General features: G+C 38.9%; 1 protein-coding gene across 2 annotated transcripts in view; it reads left to right on the forward strand.

The window, feature by feature from the left end:
• Nucleotides 1-24,380, forward strand: part of LOC121385736 — a 71,957-nt gene extending 47,577 nt beyond the window's left edge. The window contains exons 2-8 of one of the 2 annotated variants that reach the window (XR_005959575.1): nt 1,776-1,903; nt 3,710-3,923; nt 5,967-5,990; nt 14,179-14,481; nt 16,278-16,298; nt 18,771-20,244; nt 23,192-24,380. Coding sequence is in view for 1 of the 2 variants with exons in the window: in XM_041516508.1 (XP_041372442.1) it covers nt 3,797-3,923; nt 5,967-5,990; nt 14,179-14,481; nt 16,278-16,298; nt 18,771-18,916 (621 nt within the window). In the remaining variant the exon portion in view is untranslated. Of the gene's footprint in view, nt 1-1,775; nt 1,904-3,709; nt 3,924-5,966; nt 5,991-14,178; nt 14,482-16,277; nt 16,299-18,770; nt 20,523-23,191 lie in introns of those variants that run through there. The other variant, XM_041516508.1, reaches the window with a different exon arrangement.
• Nucleotides 24,381-27,852: the final 3,472 nt, after the last annotated feature.

Here is a 27,852-nt window from a genome sequence, read left to right on the forward strand (position 1 = left end):
AAACTCTGGATTGTATACTAGTATAAACAGATTTTATGGCTATACCATCACAGTTTTGTGGTTTTTTCGTCTTGAAACGAAGTTTATATAACATTTTATATTGAAATTAGTTACCGGCAAACTTCGTAATTCACCCGAATCTTTTCGTATACCGGTACCCTCAGCATAATCCCGAAAATTTTCAAATTCTTTTCAAATCACTGGCATGATTTTGCAAGTAAGGTTTTGATTGGTCGAATGAAAGGTCAGCTGGACATGAACTCCAACGGGGTGCTGTTAGATCCACAGGTAATAGTAATTAACCAGTGGAGCTAATTTTAATTAGATTGCCACCAAACACATTTCCTGGACAAACGGCGCAAAATTCTCAGGACAGCGTGATTGAATCTGAATTGTTTATAACCGCGATAAAAAGTTGAATTAATAAAATGAATGAATGAATATGAATGAACGAACGAACGAATGAATGACAATGAATGAATGACTATGAATGAATGAATGAATGAATGACAGTAGATGGCCTCAGACCACAATTAATTTCGCTATATGTTTCTATATAGCCTTAGTGGCTATAACATTTTTATTAATATCAGCAGGCCCGTGAAGTTTTGTATGTACCTTTGCCTGCATGGGGGACACATACCCTGAAAAGGACAACCCCTGTTGTCTAGCTCTTTCTCCCAGCATATTGTTTTAAACAGACACGCCCTCTAAACCAGGCCGGAGTACACCCATTTTACACAAAAAGCACTACTTTTGCATGGGCCGGAATTACCACAAACAAGTCTTCAATGTCAACAAGTTACACATGTTTACAAACTACATGCTATCCCCTGTCACTTCAGTCAAACAGTTGCCACTTCATAGTTGTCTGCCATGAAATAATAACAGTCAAACAGCAGACTACTTGCGCGGTCAAATTTCCGGATTTTGGACAACCAAATGGGAAGATAACTGTAATCTGAGGCCAGATACAGGTCGCAAAATAAAACGTTCAGCAAATTTATTTCGATTTTGTATTACGATCAGTGATTCTCTTCCTTTTCCATTGCCACGTTTTATTTGAGCATCGCCTTTAACAGCGAAGTCGCAATACAAGGAAACGTGCACTAAACTGATTCCACAAGATATTTCGTAGACCTGTGGCATCCATCGTATTTCTTTTTCCCGAATTAAACGAAAATCCCCGAATCTGGATAACAACATTTATTCATATTATTAGCATCACTGCCAAACAGCTATATAGGCTTGCAAACGAAACGCCTGGATTACAACTAATGTTGTTAGTAGAATTATGCAAATACATGGTGAAATGGTTTCAGGCCAGCTCATTGTCCCGAACATCTCTACCGTTATTACCCAATTTTCATGATTCGCTCCAGCACTAGGGATGTGTGTGCGTGCGTGCGTGCGTGCGTGCGTGCGTGTGTGTGTGTGTGTGTGTGTGTGTGTGTGCGGGGGCGGGGGGTCTTCTTTCCTTGTGTAATTTAATAAACTCTGTTATAACGGAATATTCCGAAAAGATACCAAAGTATAGAATATCATTCAACGTTTAATGTATACAATTTATGCCAGGGATTAAACACAGATCTGTCGATCACTGATCATCAGAAGTCATGAACTCTCAAAAAACGTATCCCACATGTGAGATATGAAAAATATCTAATGGTCATCTTCGCTACTACTGTCTAAATAATGTTTTTGTTTTTTTAATCTCAGCAACCCACCACATTATGTGACGTCGCCATTGATGATTATTGTTTTTCTTTCCACAGTTGGCGAGGCTGTTTCCGAAATCCGTCTACGTAAGGCGTACTTCACGTCAGTGCCAACCACGGCCGTTTACGAGACGGGAGACACGGCGATACTGCACTGTTCTGTACACAACCTGGGGGACAGGACGGTAAGTGAATACACGGCGATACTGCACTATTCTGTACACAACCTAGGGAACAGGACGGTAAGTGAATACACGAGGATACTACAGTTCTGTACACAACCTGGGGAACAGGACGGTAAGTGAATACACGGCGACATTGCACTGTTCTGTACACAACTTGGGGAACATGACGGTAAGTGAATACACGGTGACACTGCACTGTTCTGTACACAACATGGGGGATAGAACGGTAAGTGAATACACGGTGATACTGCACTGTTCTGTACACAACCTGGGGGACAGGACGGTAAGTGAATACACGGCGATACTACAGTTCTGTACACAACATGGGGGACAGGACGGTAAGTGAATACTCAGCGATACTACACTGTTCTGTACATAATCTGGGGCAGGAAGGTAAGTGAATACACGGCGATACTGCACTGTTCTGTACACAACCTGGGGAACAGGACGGTAAGTGAATACATGACGATACTGCACTGTTCTGTACACAACCTGGGAAACAGGACGGTAAGTGAATACACGGCGACACTGCACTGTTCTGTACACAACCTGAGGGACAGGACGGTAAGTGAATACACGGCGACACTGCACTGTTCTGTACACAACCTGAGGGACAGGACGGTAAGTGAATACACGGCGACACTGCACTGTTCTGTACACAATCTGGGGGACAGGACGGTAAGGAAATACACGGCGATACTGCACTGTTCTGTACAGCCAGTGCACCACGCCTGGTATATCAAAGGTCGTGGTATGTGCTACCCTGTCTGTGTGAGGCTGCGTATAAAAGATCCCTTGCTATTAATGGAAAGAATGTAGCGGGTTTCCTCTCTGCGACTGTGTGCTCTAGTGGAGTCGTTAAACAAAACATTTTTTAAAAGACAGTAGAGTCGCACGCCAATTGGTACTTGTATTACTGTTCTTCCCAGCCTCCGTGAACATTACTTTCTTGTAAATTGTCAATAATTTCAGGTTGGTTTGACGTAAGAAAAAAGTAAAAGTGTTTTGGAAATAGCAAAAAAAGCAACAAAAAAAACCCCAACCAAATAGATGACCCGACAAAATGTTTTCTAAAGAAGAGTACTTTGATCAATCAGTTTGTCATATTCCATTTTTTGGTGGATATATTGGGGTAAAGCTGATTTAAGGCTACGTAGCAATAAATCAAAAAATATAACTTCGTTCAGTTTTAGCTAATGCTAGCTGTTTAAAACGTTTATATAACGCCTTATTGTACTGAGAGAGGGACGGGATGTAGCCCAGTGGTAAAGTGTTCGCTTGATGCACGGTCGGTCTAGGATCGATCCCCGTCGGTAGGCCCATTGGGCTATTTCTCGTTCCGGCCAGTGTACCACGACTGGTATATCAAAGGTTGTGGTATGTGTTATCCTGTCTGTGGGATGGTGCAATAAAAGATGCCTTGCTGCTAATCGAAAAGAGTAGCCCATGAAGTGGCGATAGCGGGTTTCCTATCTTAATATCTGTGTAGGCCATAACCATATGTCCGACGCCATATAACCATAAATAAAATGTTTTGAGTGCGTCGATAAATAAAACATTTCCTTTCCTATTGTACTGAGCGTTGGCTTAAAACGAACGTACACACAGTGTATATTTCAAGCCACATAATTGGTGTGCCTCTGCTTTTAGTAAAATATAATATCTCCAGATATTTACCTTTTCTGACACTCAATAGCCGATGTGTATTTTAGCGCTGAAGTGTCGTTAAATATTCATTCATTCATTAGTACATTATCTGCCGTATGGCCGTGCCTTTAACTGTACATGCGATTCTTTCACCTGCAGGTCGTGTGGCGGAGAGTGCCAGGCAAGAGCCCTCTGACTGTTGGCGGAAAGACCTGGGTGAAGGACGCTCGCATCCTGGTGGAGCACATGCCAAACAGCGAGCAGTGGAACCTGGTCATCCAGGACGTGCTCACTAAGGACGCAGGGGTGTACGAGTGTCAGGTCAGCCTCATGGATGAGAAACTGAGGCAGCACATCGTACTCGAGGTCAAAGGTCGGTTCATAGGAAGTTGTCAGAGCTTTTGGTAGATCTAGAGAACATCACCAACCCTCTCCCTGCTCCGTCCGTGCGAAGTACTCTTTTTAAAGACTTTTTGGTGTGTGCGTGCGTGTGTGTGTGTGTGTGTGTGTGTGTGTGTGTGTGTGTGTGTGTAAAATTCATCATCCATAACATTATTAAATTGCCCTCAAAATGCGTCTCTAAACATCTTTATTTCAAAATTTACCGGGGAGCATAATCTTGAATCTTCTTACATATCTCGCTCCCTTTTAATTGGGAGCTCGGCTCATTAGCAATCGACAAACTCAAATGCCCGGTAGCCCTTTTTAGATTCCCCCCCCCCCCCCCCCACCCACCCCTTTATAAATCCTGAATCCACCCCTACGGAGAAAATGGCGTGTTCTGGTGCATGTTCAGGAGGTCGAGCGTTCGAGTTCGCTCACTAGACTGTGCCTAATGTTAAATAAATGTTGTAGGATAGAAGAAGACGGGAACCAGTCAAATTGTTGCGCGATTGCTTCGTGATCGATTTAATATGCAACATGGGCGTGTTCAGTGCTCGCGACTGATTTCCATCCCATGTTATCCAGGGACAACCATTTAACGTTGGCCACCAAAACCAGTGTTGTCAGCGACTGATTTCCATCTCATGTTATCCAGTGACAACCATTTAACGTTGGCCACCAAAACCAGTGTTGTAAGCGACTGATTTCCATCCCATCTTATCCAGTGACAACCATTTAACGTTGGCCACCAAAACCAGTGTTGTGAGCGACTGATTTCCATCCCATCTTATCCAGTGACAACCATTTAACGTTGGCCACCAAAAACCAGTGTTGTCAGCGACTGCAAATACTCGACATTCTGAACACGTCTCATAATTGCCATCCTGAACAATCTAAAAGTCTTATATCACTAACCTCTTTCTATTTTGTTTCTATATTTGTGGACCAAAAATAAATATTACATTTTATAATCCCTCCCTGCTCGAGCAAATTTTCTCTCTTTAATACATTTTCCTGTGAAACGGTCTCGAACCCCTATAAATGTCTCTTTAGACCCCCTCCCTACCCCACCCCGCTAAAATTATTGCACACGCGCCCGAACTGATGCAAAACCTGTTTATGATAAACGAATAACAAGTAAAAAATATATATATGTAATACAATCCAAATATTAATTAATATATACTCTTCAAAAAAGTTGGGGAACTCTAATAAGAATTTACAATTGCCAAAATTGTAAGGTATATTAGCTGTGGGGAATGTTTATATGATAATAGTGAATTAATTGGGCAAACATTACAACCTGTAGATCAGTATTACAGCAGGTTTTATGACCACCAAGGACGATTAGGGTCAGAAGTGAAATTTGAAAGTTGACGTGTTTTTATCAGTAAATGGCAAATTCAAACAATAAAGATGACTAAGAACAAAACAATAACAACTGTATGATCAACAGAATGAAAACGATTGACAGAAATAATTTTCCACGGTGATTAATGGACCTTCGTGAAAATTGTCAAAATCGAGAATGACACCCCATGCACGTGTACGGGGCAACTGCGTGATGATGCATGTGCAAACTATGAAATGTGTTTCGGTGTGTTGATAAACAGACCTGAACGTTCTTTACTAGGATGTCTGTGGTCAAAACGTATGTTCGGTATAATAGTTGATATTAACATTAATATTTCAGGTTCCCCTACTTTTTTGGAAGAGCATAGTTTGTTTAACATACATGTAACACGAAGGATATAAAACTTGGGGGAAAAAAATCGAAATTTGTTTTCTTTTCAGATTTTTCAAAAGTGTTTAAAGTTAAAACTTGTTTTCCTGACATTTCTGGTTATCATGTTTCGAATTGGCTGTGGTATGTAATGTCCTGTCTGTGGGAAAGTGCATGTAAACGATCCCTTGCTTCTAATTGGAAAATGTAGCAAGCTTCCGCTAAGACTATCTATTGTGTTCTTATTAAGTCACCTGGCCCAGGTTATTCTCGAACTCATTTTATTAAATGTTATGTTCTGTTTTGCAGATGAGTCACTGAAACCAAGTCCTCGTAAGTATGGACGGACAAATAATACGCACTCGTTGGTTAACTTCTTCACAATTTAATCGTAGGCTAACTTTTTCGGAATTTAATCGTAGGTTAACTTTTTCAAAATCTCCATCACACACTTAAATGTTTGATACATATATTTTGTTTTTTTATCGTTCTAAAAAGCTTCATGCATAAACAAATTCAGGAGTTCCTTACAAAATAAACATATTGTAACTCACTATCACACACACACACACACACACACACACATACACACACACAGATACATGAATGCAATTACACGTACACAAACACGCGTACAGTATACATACACAATCAAATACACATACAAATACACACGCACATACACACACATACATACATACATACACACACACACACACACATATACTGGCACATACATACATACATACATACACACACACAGATACTGGCACATACAAACAAATACACATACAATCACACACACATACAAACACACAAACACACCAAATACATATACATACATACATACATACATACATACACACATACACACACATACATACATACATACATACATACATATATATATATACATATATATATATATATATATATATATATATATATATATATATATATATATATATATATATATATACAAACACAAACAGGGACACACACGCACGCACACACACACGCACGCACACACACGCACGCGCTCACACACACACAAACATTCTTCCACCCTTGCTTTAATATCCTTGCATATGATATTAACGAAAAGCAAAGATATATACTAGTATATATGTATAACAATTTTTACGGATTATTGTTTTATTAATAACTAACAATCTATATTCTATATTATGTATCTGTAGTTTGTTTTATATGTGCTTTTTATATTGTTTACGCAAGTACATTTAAACGAATACATATTTTAACAAACTGAGTTGTTTAGGTTCATGTTTTTATATTAATTTACAGTTATAAGAGAGAAAAATACTAATTTACTAATTTATTCGAATACTTCATGGGATAAAGATCAGACTGTTTTTTATGTTCTGGATTTTGGGGTTTTTTCTTTTGTTTTTGTTTGTTTTAAATTATAAAAGGTGTAGCAAGAAACACCGGCATATTCGGTGGGGTGGGTTTGTGGGGGCGTGTATGCCATGGTTTCCCCAAGCACACCTCCCCCCTCCCCCCATTACCTTTTATATTTGCCTGTCGCCCCATAACACGACGTCGGTTAAAACCGGAAATTAGCAGACTCATAGACAGTGTGGGTGCCACCCTCATCCCCACCCTCATCACCCCCCCCCCCCCACCCCATAAAATACTGGCTACGACAATAGTAAGGAAAGAATTATAGCACATTAATATAGGATCTTCTCAAGCTAGTTTTAAAAAGGGCAGGGTTGGGGGGGAGGGGGGGGTTGGGGCGAGAGCGTTAGCCTCTTGCTCTTTTTCATACTAGATACGATTTTGTCATTTTTTGCTTCAAACATACATAATATTAACCATTTGTTTTGGTTTTTTGTTTTGTTTGTTTTTGTTATTTTGCTTGTTGTTGTTTGTTTTGTTGTTGTTTTATTTTCATATAAAAATGGACCCACCTCCTTCATATACATAAAATCTAGATCCGCTCCATAAACATATTTTTATTATTACTGTATTTTGGGTTAAAAAAAAGAAGAGGAATTCTATATCCATTATGTAAGGCAAATAGGTCTAAGGATTGTTATTTTTTAATTTGAATATTGTTGTTGGTATTGATGTTGTTGTTGTTGTCGTTGATGTTGTTGTTGTTGTCATTGATGTTGTTATTGTTGTCTACTAAAACAGTTCACTTTTTATACATCTTGTGTCACTACTATATTGTATTGTAAACATGGACGATTCGGTTGTAATGTAACAGCCACTGACGTTTCAATATGTATATAATGGTCAAGTTTTTGTTTGTATAACGACACCACTAGAGAACATTGATTAATGAATCATCGGCTATTGGATGCCACACATTTTGGTAATTATGACTCGTAGTCATCAGAGGAAACCCGCTACATTTTTCCTAATGCAGCAAGGGATCTTTTATATGCACTTCCAACAGACAGGAAAGCACATACCACTGCTTCTGTTGTGGTGCACTGGTTGGAATGAGAAAACCCCAATAAGCTGAATGGATTCACTGAAGTGGTTCGATCCTGCGGCGCAAGCACCCCGAGCGAGCACTCAACCGACTGAGCTAAATCCCGTCCCATAATGGTCAACAGACAGGGAAGTATTCTCATTGGTATTTGAGTTTTCGTTTCGGAGACTGTGATGTATTCGAGATAGTGATGCTTAAATGTAAGACTGTCGTCAGGTGCGTGTGCAAGAATTTTGTGTGTGTGTTGGGGGGGGGGGGGGGGTCTAAACTGTGACGACCGAAGTTTATAGGGGTTTATAGGGGTCGAGTCATGCTCCCCCGGAAAATATATTGAAAAAGAAAGAAAGAAGAAACTTTGGCTGAGCGGGGTGATGGGGAATCGATCTCCCGAAATCCACTCCTGCACACGCGCCTGAACGTGAAGTGCACAGTTTGTGCAGTGTTGGCTTAACTAGTGACAGTGTAGGTTTAGCGTCATGTGGGTCATCTCAATGTCTCTAATTGCAAATGATGTATACCATTCAGGGTCTATGTCTGTGGAATATTTTCAACAAGTAGACCTCTTTGGGTTAATGGGAGATTGGGGAAGGAGACGACTCATCATTGACGTAACGCACTGCATGATGGGTAAATGATTTACTGCATGTTTTAATATGACAACAGATCACTTTACTAACATTGTATTTTTTTCCCACTGATTCACCGTCTGACAGCTGCACCCGGATAGAAAACCAGTATACACCAAAACACAGCGTGGTCACTGCGCACTCTTGGATACAGTTGGTTATAAAAATAGACTTCTTTCATTCTGTCAACCAATGGGATTTTTTATCTTATATATTTAATTTACTACCGCGATGCTAGCATGCTGTAGGTAAATACTGTAGGTAAATCTCGCAGGTATTATGAAATAACTAACAGTATACATTGATGTACTATTTCCACTGAATGAATGTCCGCAGATTCTAATGTGTATTATTATATACGTCGGGTTTTTAGTGCAAAATACAAAGACAAATGTCATCTTAATAAACTCGTGAGTGTGTGTGTCTCTCTGTTTGTCTGTTTGTCTGTCTGTCTCTCTCTCTCTCTCTCTCTCTCTCTCTCTCTCTCTCTCTCTCTCTCTCTCTCTCTCTCTCTCTCTCTCTCTGTGTGTGTGTGTTTAAAATGCATATATATATATATATATATATATATATATATATATATATATATATATATATATATATATATATATATATATATATAATTATATTTTTAACATATACGATCTTGATAAAAAAAAACAAAAAAAAAAACGTTGACTGCCTTGTTTCGTAGAACATTGTTACAGGACAAACGACTGTATCTAATGAATATCCAACAAGTGCGCGTGACTTTAAAATAATAGATCTGCAGATTGCAGTTTTAAGTGCAACGCCAACAAAACATATTCCAAAATGAGTGAATAATGATATATAATTATGCAAACTGCACATCGTGTAAGGCAGTTCTTTTTAGAAGCTTATTCCCGGTTCTTTGGAAATGGGATAACGTTTTCAGTTTTAAATTATTTCTAAATTATAGTGAGATCACTTCCTCGAAGGAGACGTATCACACCTGCAGGAAACGCTACAAGTTAAATAACCATACTCCTTAAAAAAAGAAACGTTAACTACCAGTGGGATAACACCACACGTTATAAACTGGAGTCAGCTTCAAAAAACATCGTGAAATTACGTCTGCGACTGGCAGTTATAGCGGCCATACGTTTAAGTGTGTTTGGCGGCTATTTCACGTAGAAAATTACATCTCTACGGAAGATGGAATATTTTTATAAAGACAAAAGAAATGAAATATGTGTTCTTCAAGCTAAAATTTGTGGTAATAAAAATTGTGGTTTAGTCGTAGATTTACGTGTACGATGAAAACAAGACTTATGATCTTTTGTGAAACCTGGGCCCAGGAGTTGCAGACTGAAACTCGTTCATCTAATGTAACAATTCATTGGTACAAACACAAAAACAGAAGATTTTTTTTTTATTTAATCGGTTTGCAACAGCAACTTCGAAGCCTGTAGGAACCGGGGAAGATGGGTCGGGGAACCATTTAAGGATCGTAACATTTATATATTAACAAAACAATAAATGTGAAATTATTACTTATTCCGTGACATATTCATTGTAAGTTTAGTCTCCATGATGATACCAAAGCCATTTGCATTGTGTTTACGTTGTAATGTGTGTGTGTGTGTGTGTGTGTGTGTGTGTGTGTGTGTGTGTGTGTGTGTGTGTGTGTGTGCGTGCGCGTGTGCAATGTTTATAGTCAATTGCTAGGAATTCGTGTTTTAGGCCATCCAAAGATAAATATTTCGAAAGAGAGCAGTGTCTTTGTAATCCATTAAAGGAGCAGACCCTAGTTTCAACCCGTGAAAAATAGACACTAACTTTAGTTAATCTACAAACCTGCAACACATTTGGATAAGATCATAACAAACAGAAGCTAAAGTATGTGGTGTATAACGGGGAAATATTGTCTAAAATAATTAGAGCTTGTCTCGATAACCATTACTTCTCAGACGAACGTGCGTTTTTAGAATTATGATAAATGTATTTTAGGGTATTACAAAAACCTGGATGAACCAGAACCACTTCAGGTGTACGAAAATGAATATCGTTTATTTTCTGGACTATTTAGCTGGATAGGATGAAGACAATTCCTTAATGTCTATGGCCAGATTGTTACAATCAAGACCCAGTGCTTCGACATGGTGTAGCACCAATGCTCACAGATGGCATACCTATTATACATAATAATATATGATACCTATGACCTATTTGGTATTTTCTAGACATGACCGAACCCAGCCTGGCACACATGTAGGTGGGTGGGTAGTAAAACGAAGAGGGAGTGGTGTCTTCCGTAGCGAGATAATAAGGTTACGTCTAAACTAAAAAGTTGTTTTTCGTACTTATGGGGGCTGTCCCTTGCCACTCCCCCACCCCCACCCCCCACCCCCAACTTGTTATGATGATGTTGCCTACAACCGAGTAACGAAATACTATACGCGACAACACATACATGAGTCTTCTCAGAATTGAGTACTAAAGGAACAGACCCTAGTTTTTAAACACGACAGCACTATTAGAGCTGTTTATGATTACTGAAATCAAACATTACTTATATTTTATTCTTTAGATTATCCATTCCCGTAGAACCGAAGTGTTTCTGGTCATCCTGGTGTTTGTAGTACCAAAAATGGCATTTTTACTGAGAAGTAGCGGTTTATTGATTCGAGTTCTAGTCTATTTTTTAAGTATATGTCCTGTTTTAACGTCACAAACTCTTCTTTTACTCTATTGTAAATGTATCCAAATGAGTTACAGTTTTGCAAACTAACTAAACTTAGTGACCATTTTTTACGGGTTAAAACTAGGGTCTGCGTTTTTAACCAACCATACAGAGATAATGTCCTAATTTTGGAAGATAAGATTTTCTTATTTAGAAGAGTATACAGAATATATACTGTTACAGGTGACACTGGACGTGTATTTAAAGACGACAACTGATACTTCCTTTCGTGGATTGTCTAGACATACTGAAAATTACTTTTTCAGTGCATGACCTCCTGCAGACGTTAAAGGTGCATGTTCCTCTTACAGCACTGTAAGATTCTGTTGGCTGAACTTTGCCGTTGCTTAGCATATTGATTTCCACATGTATCTCAGGTTTTTCTGGTTGTCCTAATATTCACAGAATCCCAAGACAGTATGACGTTTTGGCACGAGGATGGCCCCTACTGGTATTTTGTGAGAGCCTTTCAGAAATAAATCCTACTTCATCGTCAGGACGTTTGACAATCCAGAAAACCTTTTTACCGGTCATGAAGGAAGGAAGGAAATGTTTTATTTAACGACGCACTCAACACATTTTATTTACGGTTATATGGCGTCAGACATATGGTTAAGGACCACACAGATACTGAGAGAGGAAACCCGCTGTCGCCACTTCATGGGTTCCTATTTTTCGATTAACAGCAAGGGATCTTTTATATGCAACATCCCACAGACAGGATAGTACATACCACGGCCTTTGTTACACCAATTGTGGAGCACTGGCTGGAACGAGAAATAGCCCAATGGGTCCACCTGACGCGGGTCGATCCTAGACCGACAGCGCATCAAGCGAACGCTTCACCATTGGGCTACGTCCCGCCCCTTTACTGGTCATGAAGATAAAATATTGCTTGTCTTAAGATACAGATGTGAATTGCATGGGTTGTCGGGTGGTGGATGATTTGTATGTGTAGCCTACACTGATATCAATTTGTAACGATTAGTTGTGAATAAGTTACTATGTAAAATAAGGCCCCGTGCTTATAAAACGTTTCGAGTCTAGACTCGAGACTCTCTAAATGTCTAGGAATTTAACGTCATGACAACGCCATGCAAAGTGCATGCGTGTGACGTCATTGGAAATTTGTGTATAGACCTAAACTTTCATAAGCACGGGCCCCCCAAAAATAAATTTTAGTTAAAATCAGGGTTCGAAACATCCACTAGCCCTCAGTCCAGACTAGTGAATTTTTGGTCTGGCTAGGGGATATTAACTGTAGATTACTATAATACATAGGGAACTAATCAAAGCTTCTATAAGGGCTAGTGACTTTCTCAAGCATGTGTCGAACACTGCTAAAATATCGTGCGATGTTTCAACAGGGACATGTCTTTTTAATTTAATCTTCATGTCTTTGATCGCGATTTCTCTTTCCTGTTTTTAATGGGTTTTGTTTTCCATTAGATTTGCTTAGATTTTCAACTTAACACAATCTATAGGTTGTAACAAAAGAGAAGGAATTAAACAGTCGTGTTCTATAAACATATGCCATCATTATTTGGTAATTACAGAAAAAAACGGTTTTGTCTATTTTGAGTTCAAGATTCAATTCTGAGCACCGAACGTCTTGTCATGATCACAGCATTATTTTAATTTGGAATTTAAATTGAATCAATATTGTGTAGTTCAGCGTCTTGAGATATCTTCAGTGGTGCAGGTAATACATCCGACTGCGCCGCAAAGGCTACTGTTGAGGCTCATATATGAATGCAGCGCGTGTGTGCGGCCCGGCTAAAAAAACACTAAATAGAAATGCATTAGTTTCAGCGATAGCGTCTAGACTGGATGCGTGCGATTCGAGCGTCTGCTTAATATGTGTGGCCAACAGCAACGAAATAATCTATATTGCAATCACAGCAATAAGGAAAACATCTACGACCCCCCTCCCCACCACCACAAAAAGAAAATCCAGCATGTTGAAAAAATATCCAATACATGTATATTCCGCAGCAAAAATAAAAGTGCCTTAGAGAAATGAAAACTCTACGGCCATTTCCAAGGCGCCGCGGGCAATTGCAGGGGTTGGTGTTATAATTGTGTGGGTGCGTGCGTGTGTGTGAGAGAGAGATAGTGTGTGTGTGTGTGTGTGTGTGTGTGTGTGTGTGTGTGTGTGTGTGTGAGAGAGAGAGAGAGAGTGTGTGTGTGTGTGTGTGTGTGTGTGTGAGAGAGAGAGTGTGTGTGTGTGTGTGTGTGTGTGTGTGTGTGTGCGCGCGCGTGAGAGAGAGAGAGAGAGAGAGAGCTATTTTATTTAAAATCTTACCACACCCATCGGTATAAATATAATTTACTCTGCAATATTAGCAACGTTAGAAATGTGGAACCAAGCAAGATATTCCATACATCTACTAAACAATACAACTTGTTTGTTAATAACTGGATTTTTGAGACACTTCGAAGTTCTGGGGAACAATGCAGACCCCCAGCAGTTCGCCGTTTGCTCCGCGCTTGTATCTCACCTCGGTGGAACCTCTGTCGCTGAGGTATGTCTTGCTCACAGCTAATATTTGTTTTCATAACAGAATAAATTCACAAGACTGTCCGTTCGTCATTCCATCATTCGTCTATGTGCAAATGAAAGAAGTCTATTTTTTTTTAATCTGTATTGACACAAGGAGACACAATGTTCAAATCATTTCTGAGTTGGTAAAATGTTCTATTTTTCAGCATTTCTGATTTCAGGCATACAGATCGGCGGTGACAATGTTGTTAGGAAGGGCGAGACGTTGAAACTGTTTTGCAATGCCAGTTTGCTGGATGATGACACTGACGGACTCAAGTGGATGAAGGACATGTGGCCTTTGTCGGCAGATTCTAGGGGGAGGGTGAAAATATTCAGTTCTGTGGTTATTTCCTCCAGGATATCGGGCAGCACCAGCAGCGTGCTGGAGATCGAAAGAACTAGGGAGAGTGATAGTGGGACCTATGTGTGCAAGTCGGCAGGGAATTCGCAAATGGCGGGGGTCAAAGTGGAAATAGTAAATGGTGAGCCGTCTGTCTTAAGATCTGACGAATGTATAAATGGACGCTGTGTATTTGGGTCTCCACGAGTACTCGGGCACGGGCTGAGTCTAGCAAGACTCGGAGTCTGTTCACAGGACTCGAGTATCCGTGCAACGAACAGCATTCTCATTTAATTATATTTGTTACGTCAATTTGCCATATGCTTGCCTCTGGTTTAAACTTTAGCCTCTGGTTGCAGTAATTATAGGGCTATGACAATCACGTGGAATGCAATACATTGACATGATTTGACATCCATGTTCAAAGGTGGAATGAAGATGCATAATGCTATTTTACTTTATTCCTTAGTCTTATTATCATCCAATGTAGGTGTCGGGTACTCAGGTCCGGGGTCGATTTTGACCCTCGAGCACCCCGAGTCCAATTATTTTTACACGTGGAGGCCCTACTGTGTATTTATAAGTGTGTATCTGTGTTTGCTGACGGCTGTTTCTGTTGTTGTTTTGTTTTGCTGTTTCCATGATTGATACTTGATGTTGTTGATTCTGCCGTTGATTGTATTGTTGTTATTTCTGCTGCTCCTGTCACTACTGCTCCTGTCGTTCATGTACTGCCGTCTGTGCTGTTGCTGATTTTCATATTGCTGTTGCTGCAGCTGCGACAATTGTCCTTTTAAAAAACAAATTTTTTTCCGCGGAATGACGTCAGTTTTGTAGGAGTAACCTGTCGGTTGTACAGAAGCCCCCGTGCTACTGTTTAGGAAAATATTTAGGGTACCACAGCAAGGAGGGGGCACCATGGCCATTGAGGATGGACCAAGGTAGATGAGGAGGATGTAAAAAAAAACGACCTTAAATATACCAACCTTTTCTATGTAATCCATGTTTAAAGAAGGAAAAAAAAGATGCATCACCACATCAATTCTGGAATTTTGGTTTGACCAAGAACTGACCTTTTTTGTTTTTTTTGTTTTGCCTTGGCCAATATATATTTCACTCTGGAGTGTTGTTAAATATTCATTCATTCATTCATTCATTTATTCATTCATTTATTCATTCATTCATTCATTCATTCATTCATTCATTCATTCATTTATTTATTCATTCATTTATTCATTCATTCATTCATTCATTATTTTGTTGCTATTTCCGTATTGCTGATGGTGGTGGTGATGGAAGTATGTGTTTGTTTGTTTATTATATAAATGTATTTGTATATATTATATATCTTTGGTGTTGTGGTTTCTTTGTATGTGTACATATTTGTTCATGTATTTGCTTTTTAAAGTTTCATCATCATCATCATCATCATCATCACCATCATCACCATCATCACAATCACCATCATCATCATCACCATCACCATCATCATCATCATCATCACCATCATCATCATCACCACCATCAACATCTTTTCTTCTTCTTTTTTTGTCTTTCTTTTTTGTGTTCTTTTTTTTTGGGGGGGGGGGGGGGGGGAAGGGTGTTTCTGGTTGTGTTTTTTGTTTTTTTTACAGAAACTTATCATATTGTTTTCATATTGTACAAAAACCAAGACCAAACTCTTCTTGTGTGACTTTCGTATGGGTTGTTCGCGAATAAAAAACAAACATTATTAATGTGTTAAGATTTGCATGGCTTTAAAGATCCTACGATGTTTCGTTAACATTCTGAATTTTGAAATAAAAGATCTACAATTTCATAATGTGTGGATTTTTAATAGAAAAGTTTCAAACTAACCGTGACTGTTGCTGTTTTACAAAAATTCTTTAAAAAATCAGTTTTATGTTCCATCTAACGAAACTTTCTTTTTCATTTTAGGTTCTCAAAATATTAAAAGAGGTAAGTTTCTGTATAATATTCAGAATCGTTATCATGACCTATATGAGTTATCATGACCTACGTGATACTAATATTAACATGCAGATAACACAACATGATATGCTAAAATTAAGCCATTCTGTACAGCTTTAACACTACAAGTGCTCGATGGTTGTTTATCAAGAACATAGAACAGTCGGCATATTAACTATATTTCTATATTAGCTTTAACTAGATATCTATTCTATAAAATGGTTCCCCATGTTATATAGCTCAGTGGTAGAGCGCTTGCCTTTGGTGTGACGGGTCGAAGGATCAAACCCGGCACCTACCAGTTTTAAAGCCGACGACTTGACCACTGCACCGCCAAGATCAGCCGTTCACGTGTTTGTTTGTTTATTTTGTTTAACGACGCCACTAGAGCACATTAATTAATGATCGGCTATTGGATGTCAAACATTTGGTCATTCTGACTCGTAGTCATCAGAGGAAACCCGCTACATGTTTCCTAATGCAGCAAGGGATCTTTTATATGCATTTTCCCACAGACAGAATAGCACATACCAAGGCCTTTGACCGGTTATGATACACTGGTTGTAACGAAAGAAAAACACAAGTGGAATGGATGCATCGAGGTGGCTTGATCCTGCGGCGCAAGCACCTCAAGCAAACGCTCAACCGACTGAGCTAAATCCCGCTCCAGTTTGCAGAAATATGTGGTTATTGCCATAGGTTTATCAGAATGAAGATTTGGATAGTGTGTCTTTGATTTGAGTTGTATCTGGCATTGGGACACGAACCTGGCACCTAGTTTTAAACCCGTCGATTCAACCTCTGCACCACCAAGGTCTGCATTAAAGGTGTTTATACAAGGATATCTAAAGATGCAAAACTAAGAGTTTAATGGCATTGGTTTATCACAATAATAATACATTTTCCCTAATGCAGCAAGGGATCTTTTATATGCAACATCCCACAGACAGAATAGCACATACCACGGCCTTTGATATACCAGTCGTGGTGCACTGGCTGGAACGGGAAATAGCCTAATGGGCCGCCGACGGGGATCGATCCCAACTAACCGCGCATCAAGCGAGCACTTTACCACTGGGCTACGTCCCGCCCCTTTCACAATAAAGTTTGAATAATGTGTCTTCAAACTGAGTTCCATCCGGCAGGGGGACACGAACTTGGCACCTACCAGTTTCAAACCCGACGACTCGACCTTTGCACTACCAAGGTCTGCTTTACAGGTGTTTATACAAGCAATACCAGGACATGCAAAAAAAACATGTGTGCTGAAAACGATAACGACAGTGCTATTCCTTTTTTCCCACTTAGGAATGTAATTACCAATCATGCCCTGGTGGCGACATGGAACAGGCAATGGCCGTGATTTACAGCCGAGACAGCCGCATGTGCTTTGTGAACATGTACAAATCTTCTAAACTGTGGGTAATAACATCGCTGTAATAACGCGCTTACAAAGGGAAACAGAAAAACAATGCGTTCAGGACAAACACGTGCACATGTTGATCGTCCAGATCTGGCGGTCGATCGAGGTTTGTTGGTGTATTGTTTTACCCTAATGTACGCTCCCTGTCGTTAGGCTGAAACAAGTCATTAAATCAATTTTCGTTTCTTTTGTTTTTTTCGTTTTTTCCTGTCATAATGGATACCGCTCACAGCGAACATTCACACTTAACCATGTACCTCTGAGGTGAACATTTCCCCTCATTGATTATTATTGTTGTTGGTGTTGTTGACTTTTAGGACACGTGCACTGACCGATATTTTTTATTTTTTTTATTACGGAAACGAAATGTTTGTTTAACAACACCCCAGGGCCGTACCCAGTGTATGTATAGGGGAGATTTTGATCTGGACAAGTTCACTGGGTGGATCATTGTTGTCCAAGATGTAATTGCTTTTAAAAAAAATAGTAATGTCTCAAAGCACCCACGTGTATGGCCCAATGAATGCTGAATACCCATCAGGCAGTGCAGGTTCCGTGTACCCCGGGCTTGGGTGACTGGAAGCATGGAGCACTTCCCTGTCAAGTAGTTCCATACAGACACGCAAATGCTGCGGCTCGCCCGTTCATAGTATTATCATCATTTGTATGTTTGTGATCTTCTAAATATGTCTTTGTTTGTTAAATATTTGTGGCGGCTTTATAAAATATCCCCCCCCCCCCCCCCCACACACACACACAAAACCACACATCTATTGCAGCGTTATTACAGGATTCATTAAAGCTATGTAAGTCAAACATCGTTATCTCGAACCTCTGTTATTTATTTAGATCAGGACATGGAAATGTGGAAAGGTCCCATGGTATAATTTACACCAGAAACTACTATGCGTATCTTGACCTGCCGTTATCTCGAACTGATTGCTTCGGTCCTTTCCAACTCCCGAGATAACGAAGGTTAACTGCATTACATATTAATATTCATTAATGTTCTCTCTCTCTCTGTCTTGTTTTTTCAGTTCCAAATGTTGAACATTCGATGAACATAAAGAGTCAGTCCATAAATGAACATCTCACAGGATCAGCAAACAGACTTGACCTACACGTCTTTATAGTGACACTCCTTGGTGGTTTGTACAGTGCTTACATGTGCACTGTTACTTGATGGATGGAATATAAGACCTTATAGGAGTACTCGGTGGTTATGTGCTGGTACATACACTCATGGACACCTGCCTGTTGTGATGGCGAGAGTCCCTCTGCCCTTTTCTGTTTTCTAAAGCTATGATCATTAACATAAGTGCGTTCTTTGGAAGCATACCTTTGTGAAACGCTACGTCATTTAGAGAGCTATGAAGGGCATATTAACGTCATGCCAAACAAATGGTAGTTCTGAGACATTCGATGTATTATGTGAATGACATATTTGGATTAAGGGACATCCATTTGTAGGAGTGGTCTCGAAACGCCTCACCCTAAGGATATACTATTGCGCGTATTGCTAAGAACTATTCAAAGAAACTGAAGAGTGAAACTCAGGAAGAAGAAATCATATGTTTCATCCTTGTGAACAAACAATATGACATGTTTTCCTGGCTTAAAACTCGACTTTGTTGTTGTTTTGGCTACAGAATATGAAGGGATGTTGTTGTCTTAATAAGTTGAATTAAGAAGGCATTTACGTTTATATTCAGATTCATAACTATTCCAAACATAACTTTCCCATTGTTTTGGATGGGTTTTTTTCTTCAAATTCAGGTTCATTATAAATAGTGTTGTTATTATATATGCGAATGATATTTTGTCTGAGAAGTAGACTATAATAGTGGTGGATTTTTGAATGGTGGGGAGGGCACACTGTCAGGTCAAACTAGGGTATATGTTGATTTGTTTGTGGTGGTGATGGTGGGTGGAGGAGATGTGTTTGGTTCCAGTTTTCAGTAATATCTAAAGATCTTTCATCAGGGGCTTAATTCACAAAGGTCTCCTAGGCTCTACTAGACAACAAAGCATCCTCTTTGCAAGTCTTTTAGCATTGCACTGCGAGATCGCAAAGTTGCGAGAGTTTAGTGAAATGGGCCCCTGGTAATGTATGTGCGTGGAAACCAAGCATGGTTGTACTTGTGATATCAAAACATGCATGTTTATAACTTATAAACAGACTGAAAGAACTTGGTCACTGATCGGCAGTGCATGGCCTAGAGCGAAGGAACGGAGACAGAGAGAGGAATAATTACGTGACTGGACATTTGCATTACCCACCGGCCTTTATGGTGTTGCGATTAAAACATCCGAAGTAAGACTGATAGGTACTGGGTTAGCCTCTCGGTACTGACTCCCACCCTGAGCGAGTTCGCCAACCCATTGGATTTGTTTAAGACCATTACACCGACTTCTCTCGCTAACAACTGACCACTAATTCGCTGTCCTGGACAGAAAGTCTTCATAGTCGAGGTGGACGCCCAGAACAATGTGTTTGAAGATCAAATGAATGTAAGTACGAATACAACTATACATGAAATGTATCATCATCATCAGCTTGTTGGAAGTGGGCAAAACCTCCGGAGCTATTGTATCGGTCTGTAGTATATGGTATATACTTTCAGACGTCTTTGTGAATTAACCTCCAAAAATAAACTCTGAGAATGGTACACAATCTGTATTTGAGGTTACTATTGCCGTACGAAAACATCTGTGGCCACTGGGATGTAACTCAAATATGTGACATGTTTCTATTAAAGGCAATTTCTCACGGCATTTGGCCTACAAAAAGAAGAGTCGTGGAGATTGAGTAACTTCATATATATGATATATCCATATATATATATATATATATATATATATATATATATATATATATATATACACACACACACACACACACACACACACACACACACACACACACCGCACATTCCTCTTTAGATAACGCCCTGTACCATAAGCCGTATAAAAACGTTTAATAGAACTAACGTTAGCTAAAAATGAAATGGCATTATTACTCCGATTTATGTTTTCGTAGCCATAATTAAGTTATATATAGAATATCAGGTTACTACGTTTTGAATCGTGTTTATTTGGCGAGGTTTAAATAACGGTGTAACAGGCGAGCTTCAGCGACCCTGTTACACCGTTATGGAACCGAGCCAAATAAGCACGATATCAAAACATAGTAACCTGATACCTTTTTTTATCATGCAACCCCTTTCAAGCTATATTTTCGTAATAGGTTTCAGTCAAAAGCGGTATAGAAACTATTAGTTTTATCGTGTAGAAACTACTTCCGGAAGTCGGACAATAGCAGGTGATCGAAAGCATCTTGGGAATGGCATAGTCAGCCTAAAAGTTATGTGTTTCCAAATTTAAAATAAAATACTTCGATTATATTTCAAAGTCTGTTGTATCACAACATTACTATATTGTACTTTTTTCTGTAAAAATAAAGTCAGGTTTACGTGTGACCTGACGAAGATCTACATCACTGGCTGCTGGTGACTGTGATTAACAGGAAGCTACTTGCTTTTTTGTTCCAGAATGTTTAATAAAAAACGCTGGCTAGTTCCGAATGGGAGCGAATAATAGATCATTGAAAAATAAGAGATAATTTGACGTTACAGGAAGTGTAAATGTTATATTTATTGATGCAGTTCAACAATTATTGCTGTAAATGGATGTTTGAAAAATGAGAAAACGTTCTATCTGAAAATTGAGCAAACATCCGTCATGCGCACAACTCATTTCCTAGTGACATGATAACACTTCGAATTATTAGGTAGGGGTTATCAGGTAAATAGGAAGCATGGTTGCATGATAAATACCACTATATTAATAACAGGTCGGATATGACGACTATTTAGCTGGGTAAAAAAAGTCTATTTGAAGACAAATTAAATTTATAGGTTTCTAGTCAGTATTTTCTTGAACTAGGTCAACTGCCTAATGATTCAATCTAACAATTCAGGTTTTAACATCGTATATAAAACGTGAGAGCAGACCTATGCAAGGGAATGGTAGTATATTGTCGATAGCTGTTCAAATGTCACCAACTATTACTTCAGTGTACAAAACGAACTAAAAGTCTGCACGCCTTGAGATCGTATGAATTGGAACCGTAACTCGAGTAATATTTGTAGGTACACGAATTACATAATTATATGCGGTAGTTAACGTGAAATCTAAATATATATATATATATATACTACCGCATATAATATATATATACTGAAAGGAAAAAGAAACGTCGGGTCATAAATTGTGGAAAAATTCCTAAATAAGTGGGCGGATTTGTATGGAAGTTGTACAAATAACTCATTGGGTTATTGTGCATTGTACCCTGAATCCACACTCAATGAAGTGTGATAGGGAGCGGTGTATGGCAAGACAATGAAAATAACCAAACGTACGTGCAAAAGCATGATTCGGACGAAGTCGGGGTACAACTGCTACCACATTGTAGTATTACCTGTTACAGAACACAGTGCAATGCGTTATTTGGTAAAACTTCAGTTTCACAGCTCATGCAAGGTCATACGCAAAGACAAGTTGCCGTGCAACTTGGTATGAGTGTTCGAACCATACAACGTCTTGTGATACGTTTACGGGTTACAGGAAGGGTTGCCGACCGTCCCCGGTCCGAGTGCCCACGTGTAACGTCACGCCGAGAGGACCGAGCAATCAGGCTTGCGCATTTGCGCGATCGTCACCTTACTGCCACCGAAACTGCTCGCAACACCATAGGCACCCACAATCGTCCCATCCACCCCAAAACTGTAAGGAATCGGCCGAGAGAGGCCAATATCGTTGCGCGTCGTCCCTACGTTGGTCTCCATCTGATGCCATTAAGTCTACAACGTCGGATGAATTGGCTGCATGCACATGCACCGGGAAGGTTCCGCATAATGTAATGGAGGCATGATATGTTTACGGATGAATCAAGGTTCACACTTTTCCGGTCGGAGGGGCGACGTCGCGTGTATTGACGTCGTGTGGAGAGATTTGCTGACGCTTGCGTTGATGAGAGGGACAGATTTGGGGGTTGCTCAGTCATGGTCTGGGGTGGAATTTCCCATGGGTTGAAAACGCCTTTGGTGGTCATCGCTGGGAACTCGACAGCTGTCCGATACAGGGATGAGATCCTGCAGCCTCACGCCGTGCCCTTTGTCCAGCAAAACAACCTGACATTGCAACAAGACAACGCGTGAGACTAGTGGACTCGTACACAGACTAACGAGAATTAAATGACATGTGACGGATACTAATGAATTGTTTCCATGCGTGTTTGATTTCAGTTGCCACTTTCCTTCACATTTCAATAAAAAAAATTGACAGTATTATCATTAGTGTCCGTCCTTCGTAGATATGTAGTACAATTGTATATATCGTGTTATACAATTTGATCTGCTGGCTTTAAAGTTGACCCGACATTTCTTTTTCCTTTCAGTATAGTTTATTTCTGTGACCACATGGGTGAATCAACAGACATCTTTTAAATACGCACACGCAAAGAGGGGAGAGAGACAGAGAGAGATGAAAAGTGATAGAAAGAAAGGGAAAAGACAGAAAAAAAGACCATGAATACCATATATATATATATATATGAATACAATAACCATCTACTTGACTATTTTCTCTCAAAACACTGTTTTTTCATAGTCAACTATTTTATTCAGAATCTCACCAGACATGAATGAAATATGCACATACATGTAGTTCGTTTACCTTCCAGCGTTTCTAATTCTAGCTCTTTTTATTCTCTCTCTTTCTCTTTTTAATGGAAGGGTGAGGTAGGCGATTGAGGGAATGGGTATTTCAGTCAACTATGCTCATCGATTGCTGTGTCCAAATGTTTGTTACATTAGTAGTACTTGCATAACATGTATAATCATCTAGGTAATTTTCTAGTAGAAAATAAATGTTACATAGTCGATTGCATTATGTAAGGTGATGATTTGCTGGCTAGTTACTGTTTTAACTGGGATTGGTCGCTTACGGTGATACGTGTATATCGATAACAAGTTTCTCATTAAATACTTTCTAACCTATCTACCTCGAGTATAAACGAATTGATTTCAACAGGTCGATTATTTGAAACTATCGCATTTCATAATATAACTTAATGTGAAATCATTGTACTGTTTATATCATTCGTCAGTATTCGTAAATTTGCGATTAATAATCCGTAGGGGAAAAAAACAAATTTTTGAAAGATGGGTCATTTGGTAACGAATATACTTACATTTTATACATTTTTTATGCAATGTAAAATTTAATTTTTATTCAAATGGAAAACAGAACTATTTTCTACAAAATATGCAATGGATAATCAATTCTGAAATCCATAAAATTCCATAACCGCTATTTTTCTTAAATTATCGTGGGATGAAAGTACCTGAAGTATTATTATAGGTTGTGGTTCTTCGATATTTAAAGAAGCAATGCCACATTACTTTATTTTATTGGGGGCGGGTGTTCAAATAAACACACGCGAGGAATCATGTGTGGATCTTTCCAATTTGAAATGGAAAAAAAGAGTTAAAGTTTGTTTTGTTTTACGAGACTACAAAGCACATTGATTTATTAATCAACGGCTATTGCATATCAAACATTTGGTAATTTTGACATATAGTCTTAGAGAGGAAACCCGCTACATTTGTCCATTAGTAGCAAGTGATCTTTTTATATGAAGTCCCTTAATAATCCCACAGACATGATAGTACATACCACGGTGTTTGATATACCAGTCGTGGTGCACTGGCTGGAACGAGAAATAGCCCAATGGGCTCACCGACGGGGATCCATCCAAACCGGATCACGCATCAAGCGAGCGCTTTAACACTGGGAATTCCAAGCCAGTGCTAGTCAAAATACGGTGCGGGTGGGCATTAAAACAGAATCGTTTCATAGTACTATAAGGTCATCTCCGACTAGACATATAAAAGGCACATTTAAATTTAAAATGGCACTTCTTACTTTTCAGGGGGGTGCAACTCCCTCTGTCCAAACGGTAGATATGTCCTTTAATAATCTTGTAATTTGGTAACTGATGTTTGGATAATATATATTAATGGAAGGAAATAAGGGATAACACAAACAGTAACAGCAAGTAGTGACTGCAACCAAAACCCTCAATCCATTGTGTCAGAAGTTAACTGTGTTACTGGCAGTCAGTTCAACACTACTGACATTGAATTTCACATTACAACTGTTTTCTTTTTTTCATCAGTATATATGTCTGGCATTCTGTGATTTTCTGAAATAAATTAAAAGCTTTTGGCTAAAATATTGATAACATTATGCAAAAAGACTGTGTTTTTCATTTCTTTTCGTAATTTATTTTCGTGTATATGTCTGCTTATCTCATCTATTTGGGACGTCTTCCCAGAAGAGGTAGTGGAGAATCTACGAGGAAGTGTGGATTAGTAAAAAAACTACTTTTAAAATTCACGAGCCCCGTTTAATATAAGGTCATGCGTCCACTGCTGAGACTTTACTGGCTGAATTATTCAGGTTAGGTCCAAAATGATCCTATCGTTTTGGGTGATGTTCATTGAAAGATATAAAATTGTAGTTAATTTGGCAATAACCAAAAACAAATTTAATCATTAATGTATTAAGATGAAGAATGCACTCGCAAGTGTGGATTCATGAAAAATAATTAACTCTCCCCATTTTTCACGAATCTACACTTGCTCGTATATTCTCCATTACACAATCTTCACCTAGAATAATAGTGTGACGTCACAGTTTCAATTAAGAGGTAAACAGTAGTTGGTGAGAAAGACGGGGTTTTTTGGTCACTGAGTTATCAAAAATTCACGATGGACACGAGTCAGTGCTGGGATGCGAACACAGTACCTACTAGCCTTAAAGCCGATGTCTTAATCACCACACCATCGAGATTGACCGGTGGCTGGATTGTGGAATGTAAACTGTACGATGGTCAATCGTTTTTACTTTTCTGTATACTTACAGTGACCATACATAGATAATTATGTTGACGGAATAAAAACAATGTACAGGAGCCATTCAGACATTTAAAGTCGCAGACCGTAGTTTTACACGTGAAAATGGACGTTAAGTTTTATTATTCTACAAACGTGTAACACATCTGTATACAGTTACAATAGAGTAAAAGGAGAGCCTGTGATATTAAAACAGATAAAATACCCTCTAAAAATAGACCAGAACTTCTCTTCATAACCGTTACTTCTCAGAGGTACGTACGTTTTTGTAATTATAATGGGGGTTTTTGTGGTATTACAAACACCATGATGACATTTCGGATGTTCGGAAACGGATAATGTTAACAATACAATATAAGGTCTCACTACACCGAATAGTTTGACACTCAATAGCCGGTGTATTTTTCGTGCTGGGGTGTCGTTAAACATTCATTCATTCATTCATTCATTCACTAAAACGAGGTCATCTCCCATTGAAACCCATGTTAAATTGCCCAACTTCAAATGAAGATTGCCAATAGAACGGGTTCTCGTTGGCACTAACAACATACACCATTGTAAACATACATTATATAAGCATTTATTTTCACTCCAAAATTGAGAACATTTCCGTCTCCGTTTGTTTTGTAATATGACCGCATCTGGCTGTAATACCGGTCCGAACAGGTGGTTCATTAACCGATTCACTTCGGCTGTCTCTTGTGCTATACACCCACGTCCCAAAAGGTCAATGCACAATATTACAAAACAACATGGGCAAAATACAGCCAGAAGGTTTACCATTAAACATACATATTGTTTTAATTCTTCGCCGTTTCCTAGAAGTGAATATGTGAACCATAACATGGTGGGATGGTGCATATAAAAGATCCCTTGCTGTTAATCGAAAAGAGTAGCCCATGAAGTGGCGACAGAAGGTTTCCTCTCTCAATATATGTGTGGTCACTAACCATATGTCCGACGCTATATAACCGTAAATAAAATGTGTTGAGTGCGTCGTTAAATAAAGCATTTCTTTTTCTATAGTGGATGATTGAACTCTCACACGGAAGTCAACTGTGTAGTGAAACCTCAGTAATATTTAATTTGAATTATCAAATACGGCTTTAATAGTGGGGAACAACGTAGTGTTTAAAAACGGGTCTGTCACTTTATATTTAAAAAATAAAAGTATTGTGACGTAATGTTTGAACGGCTCCACAGTTGTCATGCGTGTGAGATGTCGTTTGGTGACTTGGCTGGAGATTTTATGCATTTGATAAGATTGACTTTAATATATGAAGATTGTTTTTGCAAAACTCCTCAAGCCAAAACTTGGGGGAAATGGAAAAAATCACGTAAATCGCTTGATATTGATAACTGCAAAGTTGCATGCGTTATATGTGTTATTGAATTGAGCAAAAATGTACCTTTATATGTTGATGCCCGTTTGCTCGAAAATGGGTGAACTATAAACACGTGTGCTTACACACAAATGCTCACAACACACACACACACACACAAACAAACAAACAAACAAACAAACGGAGAGAGAGAGAGAGAGAGGAGAGAGAGAGAGAGAGAGAGAGAGAGAGAGAGAGAGAGAGAGAGAGAGAAATTCACATAATATCATAATAATATATACATACACAAACATGCATACATCAACGCACATGCATACATCAACACTAACACACAAAATACACAACATACACCACACACACACATATACACACACGCACACTCGCGCGCGCGTTGTGATTATTTTATTCCGTTAATTTAAGATACATTTTATAACTCTCCAATACATCACATTTTGCGAAACCGTTCATCACATCATCACATTACAATTTTCTGAAAAACAGTCCCTTGGACCTTTTAATAAAGCTTTGGATTTCGATTTTGTTTAACGGCATCATTACAACACATTGATTAATTAATTAATCATCGGCTTTTGGTTGTCAAATGTTTAATAATTCTGACAAGTGGTCTTCAAAGATAACTTGTTAATACCATTATACAGAGATCGGATTTTAAACATCATCAATATTGCATACACAGACACTAACATTGTGGAAGATATTTATATTAATTAAGTTACTTGTTGGGATGGATTGATTTCTTCCCGCCGCAGTGATATCTGTAGCCCTATTTAATTGAA

Source organism: Gigantopelta aegis, chromosome 2, assembly GCF_016097555.1.
Source record: "Gigantopelta aegis isolate Gae_Host chromosome 2, Gae_host_genome, whole genome shotgun sequence".
In the NCBI taxonomy this organism is placed as follows: domain Eukaryota; kingdom Metazoa; phylum Mollusca; class Gastropoda; order Neomphalida; family Peltospiridae; genus Gigantopelta; species Gigantopelta aegis.